This window comes from Diorhabda carinulata, chromosome Y (assembly GCF_026250575.1).
Source record: "Diorhabda carinulata isolate Delta chromosome Y, icDioCari1.1, whole genome shotgun sequence".
Taxonomy (NCBI): domain Eukaryota; kingdom Metazoa; phylum Arthropoda; class Insecta; order Coleoptera; family Chrysomelidae; genus Diorhabda; species Diorhabda carinulata.
In genome coordinates this window covers 11,903,743-11,923,588 of record NC_079473.1, presented here as the reverse complement: position 1 = coordinate 11,923,588, position 19,846 = coordinate 11,903,743, and the positions used below count along the sequence as shown (strand labels likewise).

Genomic DNA, 19,846 nt, shown 5'->3' with positions numbered 1-19,846 from the left:
CCAGCACTGTTGAGGAACTTGATCACAATTAAAGTTAACCGGCCAATTGTGGTGGGTTAAATATTTAATCATGATCAAGAAGGTTATGTTTGTATTTTGTTTTGGAATTTTTATTAAAATGGAAATTGAAGACCAAATTATACTTGATGATGATTATGATGTAATGGATATTATTAATGATGGCTTTCCGAGAGCCAGACCTCAGAGACCTAATTATTTTGATTCAATAGATGATTTGGGTTTCTTTAGAAGATTCCGTCTTACTAAACCCACTGCGGAAGCACTATTGGGAGAAATACAACACACAATGGAATTTTATAATAACTTGTAAGTACCATGTACCTACATACTATATTAGCCTCATTTTATTTCTTAATATGTCTTACTTTTAGAAATAATCAAGTATCCCCTATGAACCAACTACTAACTACTTTAAGGTTTTACGCCTCAAATGGGCATCAAATTGGTATTGGAGATCTTATGGGGATCCACCAAACCACAGCATGCAGAATCATATCAAGGGTCAGTAGAACCATTGCTATGTTGAGGCCCAACTATATTCAAATGCCAGAAAACCATGCTCAGCTTCTGCATACTCAACAAGAGTTTTATCACAGGGCAAGATTCCCCCGGGTGGTGGGGTGCATTGATTGCACACACATTAAAATAAATTCACCAGGTAGGTGTTACAGCTGGTAATTAAATTGACTTAGTTTACATGCCTTACACACTTTCAAGTTGACCTCATCTTAGAAGTAGCTTTTTTTAAATATATCTAAACCTAAACTAACCTACCTCATCGCTTTCCAAGACACTATTATATTCTATCTCCTGATCCTAGGAATAAAAATTTTTATATTTTCCAGGTGGTGAAGATCCTGAAATTTTTCGTAACAGAAAAGGGATATTTTCTATAAATACGCAAGTTGTGGGAAATGCAAATTTGGAAATAACGGATATTGTTGCTAGGTGGCCAGGTTCTGTTCATGATGCTACAATATTTAATAATTCATCAATACTTGCCCGACTAGAAAACCAGGAATTTGGGAATGGCATTATTTTGGGTAGGTACATTTAGTGCTGCTTTGGAATACCTTTACCAAACTTAACAGAGATTCACTAGATTCATTTCACATAATAAATAATACCGATACTACTTGAAAACATTTTTCAAACCTACTAAGCATCCTCTCCAAGTTTATCACCACATGCTTTTAAATATAAATACTTACTTAATTTTATTTTCAGGAGATAGTGGCTATGCTCTAAGGCCCTTTTTATTAACACCCTTACTAAATCCTGTCAACCAAGCAGAGCAAAGGTATAATGAATCTCTTATACGTACCAGGAACTGCATTGAACGACTTTTTGGTTGCTGGAAAAGACGCTTTCCAGTTCTTGCATATGGTATGAGATGCCACACTGACAATGTAATGGCCATTATAGTAGCAACAGCAGTGCTGCACAACATATGTAGAAGAATGGGTGAAGATTTGCCACCTGCTCCTGAAGATATTGATGAAGACATGTTGGAATATTTAATAGAGCAAGATAATGTACCACATGTACCTTTTGTTAATAATGTTAATAATATACTTAACTATCGTCAGCAAATAATAAATACTTATTTTGCTCGATTGAATTAATTCAGTGCTCAATATAATATCTTAACTCAATTCCCAGAATAGTTTTATTTATCATGAATACATTTATTTATAAAAGTAACCACACAACATATTGTTCTAATTCAGACATAAAAACAAATAAGACTGCTATACACTAATCTGCTCCTTTTTTTTCTTTTCAACTTTCAACTTGAGAATCTCAATTTCCAATTTGTTTTTTATTTTTTGGAAATGTAATTCTTCGTTTATTTGCTCAATTTGCTTGTCCACTAAAATGGCACGCCGGTCCAAAAGTATGTCGTATTTTTTGGCAATATTTGAAGATGACAGAATTTTGACTCCTTGTCTTTTCGGTTGTGTTGTTTCTACTGCTTTCTAAAAATTAAACAAAATCCAATTGCCACAAGTTGTAGATGATCAACAATATTGAACCACATATGAAAGACCAAAACCATAAACAATCTATTTTTTATAAACTACATGGAAAGTCCACACCTGGCTAGGATAATCTCGAGATGGCCTTTCATATTTTATCTTATAATTAAGTTAAATTTCATGGATAAATAATATAAAAAAATGATATACCTACCTTTCTTTTTTTCCCTCTTAAATGTGGTGGAACAAGAGCTTGATCTTTAGGTTTTTGCAAATCAGTGCCCTTTTTCCAGTTGGGTTCTTCTGCATTATCAATACTCTACAAATGTAGAAGGTTATGATTTTGTTAACGTTACAATTGTTTTTTGCCTAATGTTGAAATTAGATTATTGAAATTATCATAATTTTAAAATTACATTACAGGTAGACATTATAAGAAAAATTAATAGAAGTTATATACAGGTAAGTACTTACTTTACTACTAGTGCTGGTAGAGGGTTCTTGATCACAAATGTCATAATTTCTCTCAGTCTTACAACTTTCTACATATTTCTAAAAACAGGATGAAATTACAGCTAAAATATCTGTGTGTGTTAGCCATTTGGTATGATTTCAGAATTAGTTTAAAATATATAAAAACAAACCTCTGTTTCGAATTCATAAGCTGTAGTCTGATTATCTTCTGGGACAACCCATACCATATCATCCTAAAAGGAAAAGGAAGTTACTTGGGGGAACAACATTAGCGTCAAGGCTGTTATAGGGTTGCTATATTGCTTAAACTTACCTCTATGTCAGACACCATTACTCCTTTTGCTACATTAAACTCAGCAGTTGGCTCTGTAGCTTGTTGAGAAGTTGTCTTCAGAAAAGTGTTGTCGCAATCGAAATTGTTAGTAAGACCCTCAACACTCTTCTTATTCATGATTGAAAGTAGCAATTCATCCGCTGGATCTATTTTTATCTTGGTTTCAGGACCCCCTCCAGTTCTTAACCGAAGCTGACTTTCTTTTGCTTTTAACCTTCTTACCTCCCTCTTTCGGTTCTCATATAAACGTTTAAGGGATTCTTTGTCACGAAATATCCCCCATGTACTAGTAGCATTAAAGTTATTTTCGACTTTGCGCCAAACTTTTGTTCGGTCTTCCACAGAAGTCCTATCTGTTTTTTTATCCTCCAGGATTGTACCATATTTTTTTGAAATGATTTCCATGAGATGTAACCGTTCAGCCAACACAAAGTTTGGAGTTCTTTTCTTTTTAGCATCTAATATGTTTTCCTCTTCTTCAAACTCCATAATGGCGAAGTGTTTTTTCTGATGATGAGCAAAAGTGAACTGAAAAAAAGTCCGCGGACAAACAACAAAAAAACATAACCACAACTATCAATCTGTTTGGTTTCCCAGGCTGCCGGCACGAATTTTTGCACCTGAGCTATGTTGCCAAGTCGAGTTTTCAATTTCACCCTGATTACAAAACCCACATATCCTTTTAGTTGGTGCATAGGCTGTTTTATATAATCACGGTTATCTGGTTAATCACGATCACCTAATCATGCCTAACAGTTAAAATGGTGCATATCACCATTAAAATATTAACATCGTCACGTCAAGGAACGACGGTCGTTAAAGGCGAAATTTCCTATAAGAACGAAGTCTCATGTTTTCGTTCTCTTCTGAAAAGGGGTTGCAAACTCAGTGATTTAGATAAGCACCTAGAGATCGTTCCTCCTGGAGTACCATTAAAAAGTGCCAAAGTGAATGATATACATAAGTTACTAGAGAAGCACTTTGGTAAAGATTGGGCTGGTGACGACCATTTGGCTCTGTATAAGTCACTAGTTAATGATAATGCAGAAAGTGAGGCTCAAGAAGAGGTTGAGATGTATGAAATACAAGCAGAAGTTGGTGATATAATGCAAATTTAGAAAACTAAGTATTGACAATATGAATAGTATGATATTATTTACTTTTGTTTTGAATTTTTATTTTTTATTTCTTACGAACTCGATGTTATCTGATGTTTATTAAATTCAATAAACGATGTCCATTTGTTGACAAAACTCAGTTATTTTAATTCATTCCCGTAGCAAAATTCATTCATTTTTGTGCACAGTAGCAAAACTCATTCATTATGATATTTGATCCTTTAGGGACAAGAAACGGCTTGTCTCTGATTTTTGATCAAAGGACACATAAATAACACATACACGACACTATTGTTTAACAACAATAAATATTTGCAAAAGTATTAGTAACAAAAGTTAAACGTTTTTCCTGATTTATGAAAAATAACAAAAAAGTATATTAGCGACTTTTGCAACTGGACGCCTCATAAGATCACAAGTGATTTTTAGGTTTCCATTATTTGTAAAATTACTATACAATGATTCCGCCATGATTGTTTACTCAAATTAAAAAGGACGATTCATTATGCCTTCAAAAAACGAAAATTAACTTTATTTGAACCAAAATCAATATCACTCTGTTAAATAGTGGTTATACGAATATCTTTGGCCACATTATTTAGCATCTATGTTAAAAATAAAATAAAAAATAATAAACCCAATAAGAAAAAGAGCGATGTAATAAAGTTAACAAGTCCAAGTGAGAGAAAACATATATTTCACAGGGAGAACAGTAACAGAAATTGGTAACAGAAATATTATCAAAACCATTATAGGCAATGTTTATAAAGGTAACAGTAACATATATAAAGCTACATTTGACCACTAAAAGGCTCCAACCGTGGATTTTTAAGTAGTTATATAGTGGTTGCCAAAATGTTTTCGTTACTTTTGGTTAAAACACCTAAGTTTATATAGCGTTACTAACCTAAGTTTTCCGTAACCTTTATATACTCCCCATTTAAGCTCTTTAAGGGGTTTATACGAGTAACAGAAATATTACGGTTACTATCATATATACATTTAAGTTATTTAATGAGGTGATATAATATTTACGGCAACTGTTATATAACAAAAAATGTTTATTGGGATATTTATCTGTTATCTTATAAATTTTTATTTTGCTGATAATAATCCAATAAGAAAAAGAGCGATGTAATAAAGGTAACAAGTCCAAGTGACAGAAAACATATATCTGACAGGGAGAACAGTTGTTGTAATATTCGTTTCTTCTATAATATAAATAAAAAAAATTTACACAGGTTCTTCTATACTTTTATTATATTAGAAGTAAAACTACACAAAATGACTTGAATCTGAAAGTAACCATTTTTATTCTTGACATAATAATCATCCTTGCCAACTTAATTGCTGGGTTACGTTCAGTAATTTTTTTTTACAACACTACCCCTTAAACCAGCAATTAATTTAGATCAATATTTTTAGTACAAAAAATATGCTTGGGATTATGCAGCCCTTTTAAGTATTTTAATACCCGTTTTGCATGTTTCCAGTGCTCAATACTGAAACTTGAATTAAATTGACTCAAATAACTAATACTAAATGATATATCTGGTCTTGTATGGACTGCCAAGTACATTAATGAACCAATTAAATTCTGATACGGTACATTCGGTTTTTCATTAGTGGTTGGCTTCAATTTTAAACCGACTTCAATAGGAGTCAAAACAGTTTTAGCATCACCTAACTTGAAACGCTCTAATAATTCTAAAATATAGTTCCTCTGATTAACTTTAATCATATTGTTTTGTTTGTCAAAATCAATATATAAACCTAAAAAATATTTGATTGGCCCCAAGTCTTTAATTTTAAATTGTTTTGACAATTCCTGTTTGAGGTTGGTTTTAAAAACTGAGGAATTTGAACAAATTAAAAAATCATCAACATAGAGGGCCACTAGAATTATAAATTTGTCCTTGTTTTGGAAAAATATACATGGTTCAAAACTTGATTGCTGAAAACCTAAGTCTTTTAAGACAATTTTTACTTTAATATTCCAAATTCTGGAGGATTGTTTTAATCCATATATAGCCTTTTTTAATAAACATACTTTATTTTCATTATTTTTTAGAATAAACCCCTCAGGTTGCACCATGTAAATTTCTTCATCCAAGTTTCCGTTTAAAAATGCAGTTTCTACGTCTAAGTGGTCAATATCTAAACTTAATTCTACAGATAAAGCAAACAATATTCTTATTGTAGAGTATCTAACTACAGGTGAAAAAGTTTCAAAATAATCTATACCAAAGGTTTGTGTGAAACCCTTTGCAACTAGCCGTGCTTTATATCGTATTTCATTATTTGAATTCCTTTTTAAACAAAACACCCACTTATTTTGCACAACATTTTTGTTTGATGGACGGTCTACTAAAATCCATGCCTCATTTTTCATTAATGATTCGTACTCTCGTTCCATTGCTTTTTCCCAATTTCTTCGGTCACTTCTTGACATCGCTTCATCTACGGTCTTTGGATCTTGCATTTCATTATAAGTTTCCTTATTCATCACATTGTATGAAATGTAACCTTCATAATTTCTTTTCTTTGACACCCTTCCTGATCTGGTTACAATTTCTTGATCATTAATTTCCTCAAAGTTTTCACCTCCAGTTTCTTCTGGAATTTCATTTTCTTCTTCATTGATATTATTATTTGATCCTCCACCTTCTTCATTTATGTCACTATCATCCACTCCATGTTTAGTTTTTGTTTGTAGGTCAACAGTAATTGCTGAATCAGAATCTGAGTTGCTAGTTTCAGCCTTACAATTATTTATATTTTTAAAAGGTTGATTCAGAAATTCATTAAATTTTACATTACGACTTATAATTTTATCTGTATCTGTATCTAGAATTCTATAAGCTTTACTATTTTCACTGTATCCCACCATAATACATGTTTTTGCTCTTTTCTCTAGTTTAGATCTTTTTTCTTTTGGAATGTAAACAAAAGCCTGAGAACCAAATGTAATGAAATATGATAAATCAGGTTTCTTTCCGACCCATAACTCATAAGGTGTCTTTTCTTTACTTTTAGTATGTAGTCTATTAGAAATGTAGTTAGCAGTTGTTACTGCTTCCCCCCAATATTTATGGGGTAAATTAGCATCTAATAACATACACCTTGCCGATTCCATCAATGTTCTATTTTTCCTCTCCGACACACCATTTTGCTCTGGACAATATGGTGCAGTCAACTGAAAACTTATACCAAAACTTTTGAGTAGCTTCTGCACAGCTACCCCTGTATATTCCCCTCCATTATCACTTCTAAATGTTTTTGGATAGACCCCAAAAATATTTTTGACTTCTAGAATGAATTCCTTTAGTTTAATATATACTTCATCTTTAGATTCTAATAAATAAAGTGTGGTATATCTTGAAAAATCATCAGTTAAAGTCAAAAAATATTTCTTTTTACCAACAGTAGGGGTTCTCATAGGTCCACATATATCACTATGGATTAAATCAAGAACTTTAAACGTCTTACTTTCTGATTTTTTAGGAAAAGATTTCCTCATTAATTTACCTTCAATACAAGTGACACATTGTTTTTTCTGACCACAATCATTTATTTTTATGCCAATAGCTAAATCTTTACTTACTATCATTTTTAAATCATCAGGGCTTCTGTGACCTAATCGTCTATGCCATGTATGTATACAATTATTCATTTCCTCACACGTTTTTACAATATTTACTTTTTCTGAAAACATGTTTAATTTATATAAACCATTACAGTATTTTCCTGTGGCTATAATAGAATTATTAATTTCTATATAACAATTACAATCATCAAACTTTATGTTATAACCAGCTTTTGTAATTTTAGACACCGATAACAGATTATTGCTTAGCTCAGGTACAAATAAAACATCTTTAAATTTTAAACTTATGCATTTACCTGAAATTTCTGTTTTTACTAAAATATCACCTTTACCTTTGACTTGCATTTCCTGTCCATTTGCAACTATAATTTTATTTAACTTTGAATAGTCCAATTTAATAAATAATTCTGGATTATTTGACATGTGACTTGTAGCCCCTGAATCAATATACCATTCTAGATTATTTTTACTGTTACCGGAAACATTGAAACAAAAAACTGAGTCAGACAACTCATCACCTTCAACAGTTACTTTGGCATGTTGCTTTCCCTTATTTCTGTCTTTCTTCATGAAAAAACAATCTTTTTTGTAGTGACCTTTTCTATGACAATAATAACATTTTATTTTTTCTTTCATCTCCTTCGAAAACTTTTTGTTTGTGTTTAATGCCGTCTCTGTTGAACTGGTATCTTCTTTTCTTTTATACTCATCCATTAGTTTTCCCTTTACATATTCAAGAGTCAATTCATCATCTGGCCTAGCATCTAATGCTGTTACTAATGTGGAATAACTTTCTGGCAATCCACCTAACAATAATGCAGCTACATGGAAATCCTTAATAGTCTCACCAACTCCTCGTAGTCTTTCAACTAATTCTAGTATTTCTTTAATGTATTCATGCATTGGTTTATTTTCAAGTCTAGTCTGATACAGCTTCCTCAATAAATACAACTTGTTACTTAAATTATTTCTTTCATGTACCTTTTGCAGTTCATTCCACATTTCTTTCGCATTCTTGCATTTATAAATGTGTGCTATCTGATTGTCTTCGATACTTAATGAAATTGTAGCTTGTGCTTTTTCATCTTTACGTTTCCATTCAACAGATGGTTCATTTAGTATTGCCTCTTCTACAACAGACCAGATGTAAGTAATTACTATTTGGGAAGAGGTGATTCATTCATTAGTATTAGATATTGTCAACCTCTGGAAAGCATTTAGCTTGTGTAAATCATACTCATCAATATGCATATTTATTGCATATGCTGTATTTTACATCAGTCTGAATGAGCCGCTTCATCTAACTTCAAAGCAGAACCATGTTTTAAATAAAACTGTTTACTTATGTAAATTGCGAGAAGAAAAGATGAACCCTTTTTGATCTTGAAGTTCTGTTCGGGAAAGGCGTGCCTTGGTAGCTGATTCCTCGGAATTGCACTTCTCCATTAATAGTAATATACCTGTCGAATAAGTCTTGGAACATCTGCTCTAGGTAGGGATTTTGTTGAATAAAGTTGTTCGAATCTGGACCTCGTAGAATCACTATGGATTTTTGATCTTGAAGAAGACTTTGTAAAGCTTACTCAGCTAAATCGACAACATTTACAAATACACTGATTGATTCGCGTTTCTATAACCATATTGTCTTCAAAAACTGCATGTAAACATTTCAGTGGATTATCATTATAACAATCGTCGTTTTATATAAATTCCTTTCATACAATATATTTATTTTCGTAATCACATCGTCAATTGTTTTTTTGGTAACATATTCTGCGAGTCCAGATTGAAAGGGTTAAAAAAAAGTTATTTTCTGACGTATATTCCATATATCTTACGATAAAACGGAAATGGTCTGGAAGGTGATACGGGACTTCGTTGTAATGCGGCCATTTTACGGTTTTCCGATGACGATGATCCCCTTAAACGGCCGTGGCGACGGGAATAACTCCTAACCTACGTAATCTTCTGGAAGAACTGGGACAGTGTTTAGTTGAAATTGCAATGAAAAAATATACACATGACCCATTTCGTTAAACTACAAACTGAAAACGCGCGAGAAAGACTCTTTAAGTAAATAAAAAAGAAATAAAAAACGTTAAACCAAAGAAAAAAAATTACGAAAGTATGGTCAAATCGTTTGACATAGATAAATCAACAACAACCAAAGAAAATAAAACATTTTGGGTGGGCTATAACCCCCACTAAAATCCTCCAATCATATTAGAATAAAACACTACAATATGTTATGCGTAGTGAATAACTCTCAAAACAAACTTTATTAAAAACGTCAGCCCAACTTTATTGGGATACATAAATGATAGTTATACTTTAGCCCAACTTTATTGGGATACATAAATGATAGTTATACGTTAGCCCAACTAGGTTTGAATCACAGTCCCACAAAGTTTAGGACACTTGGTCCAAGTCTGGGCCTATACTGGACCCATCGTAAAATCCCATATGGGAAACAATAAGATGCTTTGAATATGGAGCTCCTCCTCTTGAAATTAAAATTTGTTATAATACACGTATATAGAAACGAAATTTTATAATGAAACTGAATTTGCTTTACAAACAATTTCGTATTGAAACACGAGAGAATTCTCTTACGAATTTATCCTTGGAGAAACGGGAAACTACACACAAACTCGATATTCCTTGGGGATAAACAAAATTTTCGCAAGTTATTATGAAATGTTAAATTTCTGTTACAAAGCTTTAGCGAATGCCACTTTGTTTGCTTAACGATTTGACAAGTGCTATTCGTAAAATAAATGTAAAATTCATTCCATTAATATATATATATATATATATATATATATATATATATATATATATATATATATATATATATATATATATATATATATATATATATATATATATATATATATATATATATATTTTCGTTTACCATACTTTTGAATAATCAGCTGATTCTGAGAATTAAATATTTCGATGTTTACCTGGACAAGTTGTTTACTATTTATTTCGAAGTGAAGCGTTAAATATCTTTTGAGATTTTCGTTATTGCACAGTTTTATAAATTCAAAACCCAGTTTGTTTTTTCTTAATTCTTTTTCGCACGATTTATAAGTTATTTTATCACAATTCTGTATCTCATTCTAACCAATGATAAGTATTTTCCCCATAAAATCCTCAGATTTCGTTAAAACTACGCGTCGATGAACCACAAATACACAATCTGATGATGAATTGTTCGTAACATCCATTATACATCTATCAGCATTGATTATTTCGCCAATAATCTCAAATTTATATATTCTCAACCGGATTTATTTCAAAAAAGAATGTTCACTTCGGATAAGATCCCAGAAAAAATATAAAAGCTCCTTAATAATATTTTTTATCGTGAAACAAGTTAATTAAAGATCAAACAACTTGAGGTAGACAATCCAAGCAACAAGTTTTTTACCCGTTTATTGTATTTATTTTTGGAAAAAAATCACATGCACAGATATTCATTTATTCATTCCCCTTTTCTAATTATGGTAAACGAAGCTGTGTTTAAGAAAACTTTCTGAAAGGATGAGATCTGATATCATTCTCTCTAAAAAATTAAAAGTCCAATTTCAAGCATTAATTCGAGATAAATTGTACAGTCCAATAGCTCAACTGTCCTCATTATCAAAAATAAAGATTAATAACGTCATAAGCCCGAATTCAGTATCAAAGCGGATCGTGTTGAACAACGCGGGGTGATTTAATTATTGAGTTAACCTCAAATCAAAAGTTCGTAGGTTCAGATAAGTCCCGCAGATTTTTTTACAAATAGAGTTTATTCTACCAAACATCCGTACGAAAAATATTTTTTTAATCTGTTATAATCTAATTTTAAACAAAAATCTATCATGTACCCCCCCGAGTTTTTTTTAAATTTTGGAAAATACGAAATAGGTTATAAGTCATCAAATTTAACTGATGCGAATTTTTTTTGATGGGCTGTAAACAATCAAAAAAAAAAGAATGAAAATAAAAGTTGGATGATCGAGATAATGATCTAAAGATGTTAGATGATGTGAAGATTGATTTGGAAAGAAAAGGGATGAGAAACTAGGGGCTAATAACTATGGATAGGTACAAATGGAAGGTATTGGTAAATAAGCTTAAGTTTGAGGACGAACTTACCTTGAGAAGGGCTTGAAAAGAAACTCCAGGAGTTGGTAGTTAATACAAATAATCGTAATAGTTTGAGAAATTATATAATAATGATTCTGAATATCTACATTTTGTGCTTCAAGTAACAAAACTCTTTTGCTAATCTTATTTTTATCCTTAACATCCTTAACATTTTATCCTGTTAGCTTACCCTATTAGAGGGTAACGAATCCATCGCAGGGTAGTAGTTTAGATATTAGAGCTCTAATCGCTGCTTGATTGAGAAATGCTTGATGTTTTGCCCAGATTTCCAGAGTATTTGATACATTAATGGTTTCCTTAAAGTTATATTTCAGGTTTGGTAATTTTTTTTTGCTAAATCCGTCTATGAACATTCTGGTTGACTATCTAACGTTGTAATTCAATTCTTAGGATGTTGTATTTAAGAATATTTTCTTCTAAAGTTTAGTAAAGAAATTCAAGGATGTTGATATATAAACATAGAGTTTTATCACGTTTTCGAACCGCCTTTTCAGTCAGCAAAACACGATATACACTAGTTGCAATGACATATACTTTTTCAATCTGCATCGCTCCATACCTTACAACTAGAAAATACACGTGAGTAGCGTTCAACTTAAGTAATCGATTTTCTAAGTGGAATTAAAAGATTATAGTACAAGATGTAAATCTGTACAAGAAAAGTTGTAGTTCAAGCCAGCGCATTGTTTAAACATTTCTTAACAAAAAGATATTAGCAATATTTCAACCAATTTTCATATTTATTTGATGCAGTTTAAGCAGAATTTTTGATGTCGATTCCCACTTAGTCCACTACTAAACTTCTAATACAAATAATAATAATAATCATTAAAAATTAGAAGAAATTCAGCAAGAGCACCTGCATTATGAAAATATGTATTAATATCTGTTCTCGATAAATGAAGATCTGTTGTACTTAAAATTTGGGTTGTCAATTTAACTTCCATAGCTATTATGGTTGAGCGAGAATGAAAAAAAAATTAGCTGCTCAGTAACCATCACCTTTGCATTGATAAATTTCTGGTTAGCAGAAAGATATCGAAACAAATTATATATCGTTAGCTCTAGCGATGTTTATAAAAAAACAAAAGCATCCTATCACCTTTACTTTTTTTTAACGCATGAATTGTTGTAATAATTTGAATATTTAAGATACATTACATACTGTGAAAGTTATGAAGTTATAACTTCTTGCATAAGTTAAAATAGGAAGAGACATGAAAATCAGGAAAATTGAAGAAAATAAAGTGAATTATTGAAGAAATATGTTAAGGAATCAATCCAATGAGTTTCAAACACAAAAAAAAGGATAATGAAGTGATAAACTCCATTCTAGTAATGAAAATAATGAATTTTGATCTTCTGCATTAAAAAATAATCTATAAAAAATACATCGAGGGAAAAAGAAGACATGTACAAACAAAATTAAAAGGAGTAATAGAAAGAGGCATATTCAAAATTATACTTATCTACAATTATTCTACATATCTCATAACAGTAAAGGGTGACACAGTGTTGAAAAGCTAAGAACAAATGTGCGAAAACATTTAGAAATAAGGTCCCCTCAAAATTTTTTATACATATAATCAATATCAAATAGATACCTTCCATACAACAGCTGTAAGCTTACACTTCGATGTTTAGGACTTTTTTGAAAAGAATACTGTTCCCTTTGATTTGATAACAATATACATTCAACTGGTTATTGAGAAGCTAAAAAAATAAAACAAAAGTGTGTGGGTATTTGTCAGTAGAAACGGCATTACCTCACCCAATTCAAACAAACATGTTTCTTGAATATTCAACAACTCTAAAATACCTTTGACATGGAGTACAATAAACCATTAAGTTGCATTACAATGTATTCGCTAAGCTAAATTTACACTCAACCAAGTCATATGCATACAGGACTTTCCAGGAAAATTTTCCAGTTTCATTGGCAGATATAGTGTTGTTTGTACAAAGTGATGAAATGGCAAGTGACTTAAAAGTTCTTATTCAAAAACTGGTTAGACAATAATTTGAAATAATGATAGAAACATGACATTGCTAAAGTTATTTTTTTCAGACTAGTTTGAGATTTTCAAAGGAAGTCACCTAAAATACTTGCGAAACTATATGATTTAATATCAAATATTAATAATTAATATCAAAATATTAATATTTAGAGAATTAACAACTAATTGGCAACATTTTTCATCAATTCATTGTAAACTACAAGTTACTTATACTTCATAATTGGGGTAGAGTTTCTTTAAAGAATTTAACCAAACAAAAATTACTCAATATTTTATTTCCTTGCCTCAGAAATATGAATAAAACAAGTAAGATGGGTCAGAACAATACGAGGATCTTTTCTATCTCATATTTATTGTGCAGAAATACCACAGTTCATTTGAATGATCTTTATCTTGCAACTCCATGATGGATTGACATTAATAAAATTTTTAAAATCTGAACTGAATTTAGATATTGTTTCTGATAGAGCAATGTTTCTGATAATAATAATTACATAATTTACCAACATTCCTAATGATATATTTATGCACATCTGAAATTGACTATTGTAAAAAGTTTAATGTAAAATATTTCGTCGATTAGTTATAATAAATGTATATGAAATGAATAAATTGAATAAATATATATTTATATATGTACATTATTTTCATTAATTAACAAATTTACCCTTTTATACAGTATCAATCTTTTTTAAGTTAAATAAACTCTTTTTGCGTCTGGTTAGACTATCGAACTTAAGGAGTAAACTCCAGTCGTGCGTCGGAGCTGACACACACAATTTTTTTTTCAATGCCTCTAGTGAGTTACTAATTCAATCAACCAACCATCTGAAATCACCTTTGCATTGATAAATTTCGCAAATCATGCAAAAAGATATCGAAACAAATTATATATCATTAAAAAATCTACACTCTAGCGATGTTTATAAAAAAACAAAAGCTTCCTATCACCTTTACATTTTTTTAAACGCATAAATTGTTATAATAATATGAATATTTAAGATACATTACATACTGTGAAAGTTATGAAGTTATAACTTCTTGCATAAGTTAAAATAAGAAGAGACATGAAAATCAGAAAAATGGAAGAAAATAAAGTGAATTATTAATGAAATGAGTCGTTTTAGAAAATATCTTGTTTAACAATTCAAAAATTTTCAAAGTAAAATTGGATTGGATGTGAGTAATTTACAAAAAGGTTTTGTCATAATAGTATAGCAAGTCAGCAATATAAAAAATGAGATCGGGAATTTTTATGACAGCTATATATGTTATTAAGGAATAGAATACTGTTCCCCTATCGTTCTCTCAACGTTTTTGCTTCTATTAGATTGATTTGATAACAACATACTTTCAACTGGTTGTTGAGGAGCTAAAAAAATAAAACATAAGTGTGTGGGTATGTGTCAGTAGAAACGGCATTACCTCACCCAATTCAAACAAACATGTTTCTTGAATATTCAACAACTCTAAAATACCTTTGACATGGAGTACAATAAACCATTAAGTTGCCTTACAATATATTCCCTAAGCTAAATTTACACTCAACCATGTCATATGCATGCAGGACTTTTCAAGAAAATTCTTCATTAATCATTCAGTTTCATTGGCAGATATAGTGTTGAATTCGTACAAAGTGATTAATGTGATGAAATGGTAAGTGACTTGAAAGTTTTTATTTAAAAACTGGTAAGACAATAATTTGAAATAATGATTAAAACATGACATTGCTAAAGTTATTTTTTTCAGACTAGTTTGAGATTTTCAAAGGAAGTCACCTAAAATACTTAACAAATTATATGATTTAATATCTAATATTATTGAGCAACTACAAATTATTTTTAGTAAGAGTAAATTTATCGGAAAGTATTGATATTTAGAGAAATATTTCATCAATTCATTGTAAACTACAAGTTACTTATTCTTCACAATTGGGGTAGAGTTTCTTTAAAGAATTTAACCAAACAAAAATTACTCAATATTTTATTTTCTTACCTCAGAAATATGAATAAAACAAGTAAGATGGATCAGAACAATACGAGGATCTTTTCTATCACATATTTATTGTGCAGAAATACCACAGTTCATTTGAATGATCTTTATCTTGCAATTCCATAAGGTAGGTACTCCAAAACTACCAAAGGTCCCAATGTGAATCCATCCAAACGGTCCTATTATATCAATCATTATATATAGGTAAATATTTAAAAAAAGTGTTGTTGGGGATTGTTTTATCAAATTTCCAAAAATATTACCTAAATGATAGAATCACTACAAAAATCTTCAAAGCCGTGTGGATGCGATTCTCTTGTTGCTACTTCAGTAATCTAATTCTTTTTTTGTAACTGGACATTCACAGACATCACAATAAAAACTTCCAGGCCCAGTTCAGATCAAGCTACCATAGTGAAATTGGTGAATATGTGAAATCACGCTCCTTTACCTAAAAATAAATTATTTGTAAAGTACTTCCAGTATTGGTGTAGTGCCTATACTTGTTATTAAAAAAGATATTCAAATACTTGCCAACATCTTAAAAGCATTTAGCTTGTTTAAATCATATTCATCACCATAAAACATTGTGGTGTGTACGTTAGCATTTTCAAATACACAAGTAGGTTCAAGTTGAAAACTCTGACATCAATAAGATGATGATTATGATGGCAAAATCAGATGAAAGAATACGACATGTATTATCAAATTACTTAGTTAAAGGTGTAGAAAATGTGAAAAATAATTGTACATACCTACTACAAAAATCAAAATTTAAAAAATATATACCTTTTCATTCAAAATTTACTTCATTACTTAAACTGTATTCACCTAATCTTCAAGTATAAAACTTAAACATAAGTTTTCCAACTAGATACCAATTCCGTTCCTATCATTATAATGAATTCCAAAGTTCCTTTGTTCGAAACTTTGGTTTACTTTGACCTTGGACGAATGAAAATGGTAAACCCAGCTGGCATGTTTGAATATAATTGAACCCAACTTACAGAAAACCTCAATGTTGTCAAATTTTACAATTTATTTCTTCATCATCTGGATGCATGTTACGTTCCAAAAATATTTATTTATACATCGTAATATTATCAAAAATCATTAAGAATCTGGCTCTAGTTCTCACTAAATTTGGTTAATTGACAATATTTTCCACATTTGATCTAAACAAAGATCAAGAAAATAATTTTGGCGAGAATGTTTATGAAAAAATATAAGCTATCCAAATAATAATTTTTTATAGCCGTTTATTGTATTTATTTTTGGAAAAAACTCACATGGGCAGATATTCATTCATTCATTCCTCTTTTCTAATTATGGTAAACGAAGCTGTATTTGAGATAGCTTTCTGAAAGGATGAGATTTGATATCAGCTCTTTTGGATTCTCTCTAATTAATTAAAAGATCAATTTCAAGCATTATTTCGAGATAAATTGTACAGTCCAAAACCTCAACTGTCCTCATTATAAAAAATGAAGATTAATAACGTCATAAGCTCGAGTTCAGTATCAAAATGGATAGTGTTGAACAACGCGCGGTGATATAATTATTGAGTTAACCTCAAAGCAAAAGTTCGTAGGTTTAAATAATCTACAATTGAACATTTATGACATTTGAAAAATCGTTTCTGTTCAAGAAACGTCAATTATTTTCTTTTTGTTTGGGTAATTTGGTAATGGTAATGGTAATGACTGCGCGTCTTTTTATCCCAATGGCTTTTGGGGTGCTATTAAGTTTAAACGAATGCCAATTTAAAACTCAAAATTTAACTTATGGATAGGTACAAATGGAAGGTATTGGTAAATAAGCTTAAGTTTGAAGATGAACTTACCTTGCAAAGGGCTTGAAAAGAAACTACCGGAGTTGGTAGTAAATACAAATAATCGTAGTGGTTTAAGAAATTGTATAATAATGATTATGAATATCTACATTTTGTGCTTCAATTAACAAAACTTTTTCGCTATTCTTAGTTTTATCCGTAACATTGTCTTTTTTATAAGAAAATTCATTATCTTCGGACGTATCGCAATTAATAGATGTAATAAAACCGTCAGATTGCATTTTAAATCTCTTCATTCTTCGTTGTTTGAAGTTTTCTTCTTTGGTAGCTTCGGGTGTTGGTTTGGAATTATCTCGAGCGCTCGAACTCGTTAGGACGCTACTACAATCGGTATTACTATCCGTAGCGGGTGTCTTATTTCTCAAATTTTCCATAATTTTGCTTTTATAACTCAAAGGACCCGGTTTAATTGCATCGCAAAAGCAACGCTTCTCTTTTCTCAACCTAGACATATCGGTTTTCAATTTATATCAATATTTGACAAACGAACGACGTTAATGTCAAATTTAACTAACATAACCTCAAGAAAACATTTTGTTATTTAAAATTGATTATTTGTATCCAACATACTTATTATAACGTCAGATTCAATTAGACACTGTTTGAATCGGATTCCGCGGTCTAAAAATGTTAATAAAAATAAATGGATTCCCCCAAAAATGGAATAAAAGTCTACAGACCATATAAATATATTGAAATCCTCCACGGACTCCCGGAGTCCGGATGGTGGCTTTCCGGATATCGAGATAACTAATGTAAATACAAATTTAGATTTCGAAATCACTTTGCTTTAACGTTAAGAATTATTTTTAGGAAACGAATGAATATTAGTGTAAAACCTTGGAAAATGACAAAAATTCGAATATAAAATATAAAATTCACTACAGGGTGGATATGTAAAGTAACTAACTTTTCGATTATTTCGTGACAATCTAATCAAAATTTTTTATAGCTTATCTGAAGCAAATATTACAAAACTACGGTTTCGAAAGTCTTCGATAGGTATTTTTGGTGATCTCGCATCTCTCGTTTGGCAAAAAAAGTCACTAAGCGATGAATCGGATGATTATTAACAACGCGATATTAATTCGATAATTTTCTTATTCAAATGTCCAGTTTTTAACGTGTGATCTATTAAGCCCCCCATCTTCAACGGTTTCTCTATTGTTCTGTAGCTGATACCACAGACGGATTCAGGTTCTATAAAGGGTATGCCTGCCACTATTTTAGATATTCTGTCATCTATATCGTTACCCTTTAATACAGTGTGTCCCGGAATCTATTGCAGGGTAGTAGTAGATATTAGAGCTCTAATCGCTGCTTGATTGAAAAATGCTTGATGTTTTGCCCAGATTTCCAGAGTATTTGATACATTAATAGTTTCCTAAAATTCATATTTCAGGTTTGTTTATTTTTTTGCTAAATCCGTCTCTGAACGTTCTGGACTATCTAACGTTGTAATTCAATCCTTAGGATATTTTATTTAAGAATATTTTCTTCTAAAGTTTAGTAAAGAAATTCAAGGGCGTTGATATATAAACATAAAGTTTTATAACGTTTTCGAACCGCCTTTTCAGTCAGCAAAAGACGATGTAGACTAGCTTCAATTTTACATCATGACATATACTTTTAGAATTTGCATCGTGCTATACCATACAACTAGAAAATACACGTGAGTAGCGTTCAACTTAGATAATCGATTTTCTAAATGGAATTGAATGATTATAGTACAAGATTTAAATCTGTACAAGAAAAGTTGTAGTTCAAGCAAGCGCATTGTTTGAACATTTCTCAACAAAAATATATTAGTAATATTTCAACCATTTTTCATACTTATTTGATGCAGTTTAAGCAAAATTTTTATGTCGATTCGCACTTAGTCCATTACTAAACTTCTAATATGAAAAAATAATCAAGACAGTGGGTTTTAAACAACAGAAATGCTCAAGAAGGCGGTTTACCAATCACCTTATTAATCAGATTTAGCCTTCGGCGACATTAACTATATTAAAATTTGGATCTAAAACGACGTATTAGTTGATAAACAAATAATAAATGATTGTGTTGTTTGTTGTTGGAGACGTTGATGGATTTTGATAGGAAAATAATAATTAGAGTAGAGGATAGAAGTTTTAGTATGATTTGAAGTAAAGCAGATGTTATCTCGTTAGATCATCCATTTTGATAACTGCGTTTTATAGAAAAACGTCCGTGGAACTGATCAAATTAAATACGTATATGTTTTAATCATCAGTTGTAGTAATTACAGAAAAATAAAAACTATAAG

At 30.7% G+C, this 19,846-nt stretch overlaps 2 protein-coding genes across 3 annotated transcripts; one reads left to right on the top strand and one right to left on the bottom strand.

Moving 5' to 3' along the window:
- Positions 1 to 28: 28 nt before the first annotated feature.
- Positions 29 to 1,723, top strand: LOC130902992 (putative nuclease HARBI1). 2 transcript variants are annotated; one of them, XM_057815279.1, is made up of 4 exons: positions 29 to 327; positions 438 to 679; positions 867 to 1,064; positions 1,249 to 1,723. In XM_057815279.1, exons 1-4 carry the CDS (start codon positions 71 to 73, stop codon positions 1,644 to 1,646), a joined length of 1,095 nt encoding a protein of 364 aa, XP_057671262.1. In that variant the 5' UTR covers positions 29 to 70; the 3' UTR covers positions 1,647 to 1,723. The 2 variants fall into 2 exon arrangements, with proteins under 2 accessions (XP_057671262.1, XP_057671261.1); XM_057815278.1 differs by having other exon boundaries at positions 393 to 679.
- A 49-nt stretch (positions 1,724 to 1,772) lies between these two features.
- On the bottom strand, positions 1,773 to 3,297 carry LOC130902958 (uncharacterized). Its single transcript, XM_057815246.1, has 5 exons — positions 2,788 to 3,297; positions 2,645 to 2,707; positions 2,475 to 2,552; positions 2,215 to 2,319; positions 1,773 to 2,000 (listed from the first exon to the last, which is right to left on the bottom strand). The coding sequence occupies exons 1-5, from the start codon at positions 3,295 to 3,297 to the stop codon at positions 1,773 to 1,775; spliced, it is 984 nt and encodes a 327-aa protein (XP_057671229.1).
- Positions 3,298 to 19,846: the final 16,549 nt, after the last annotated feature.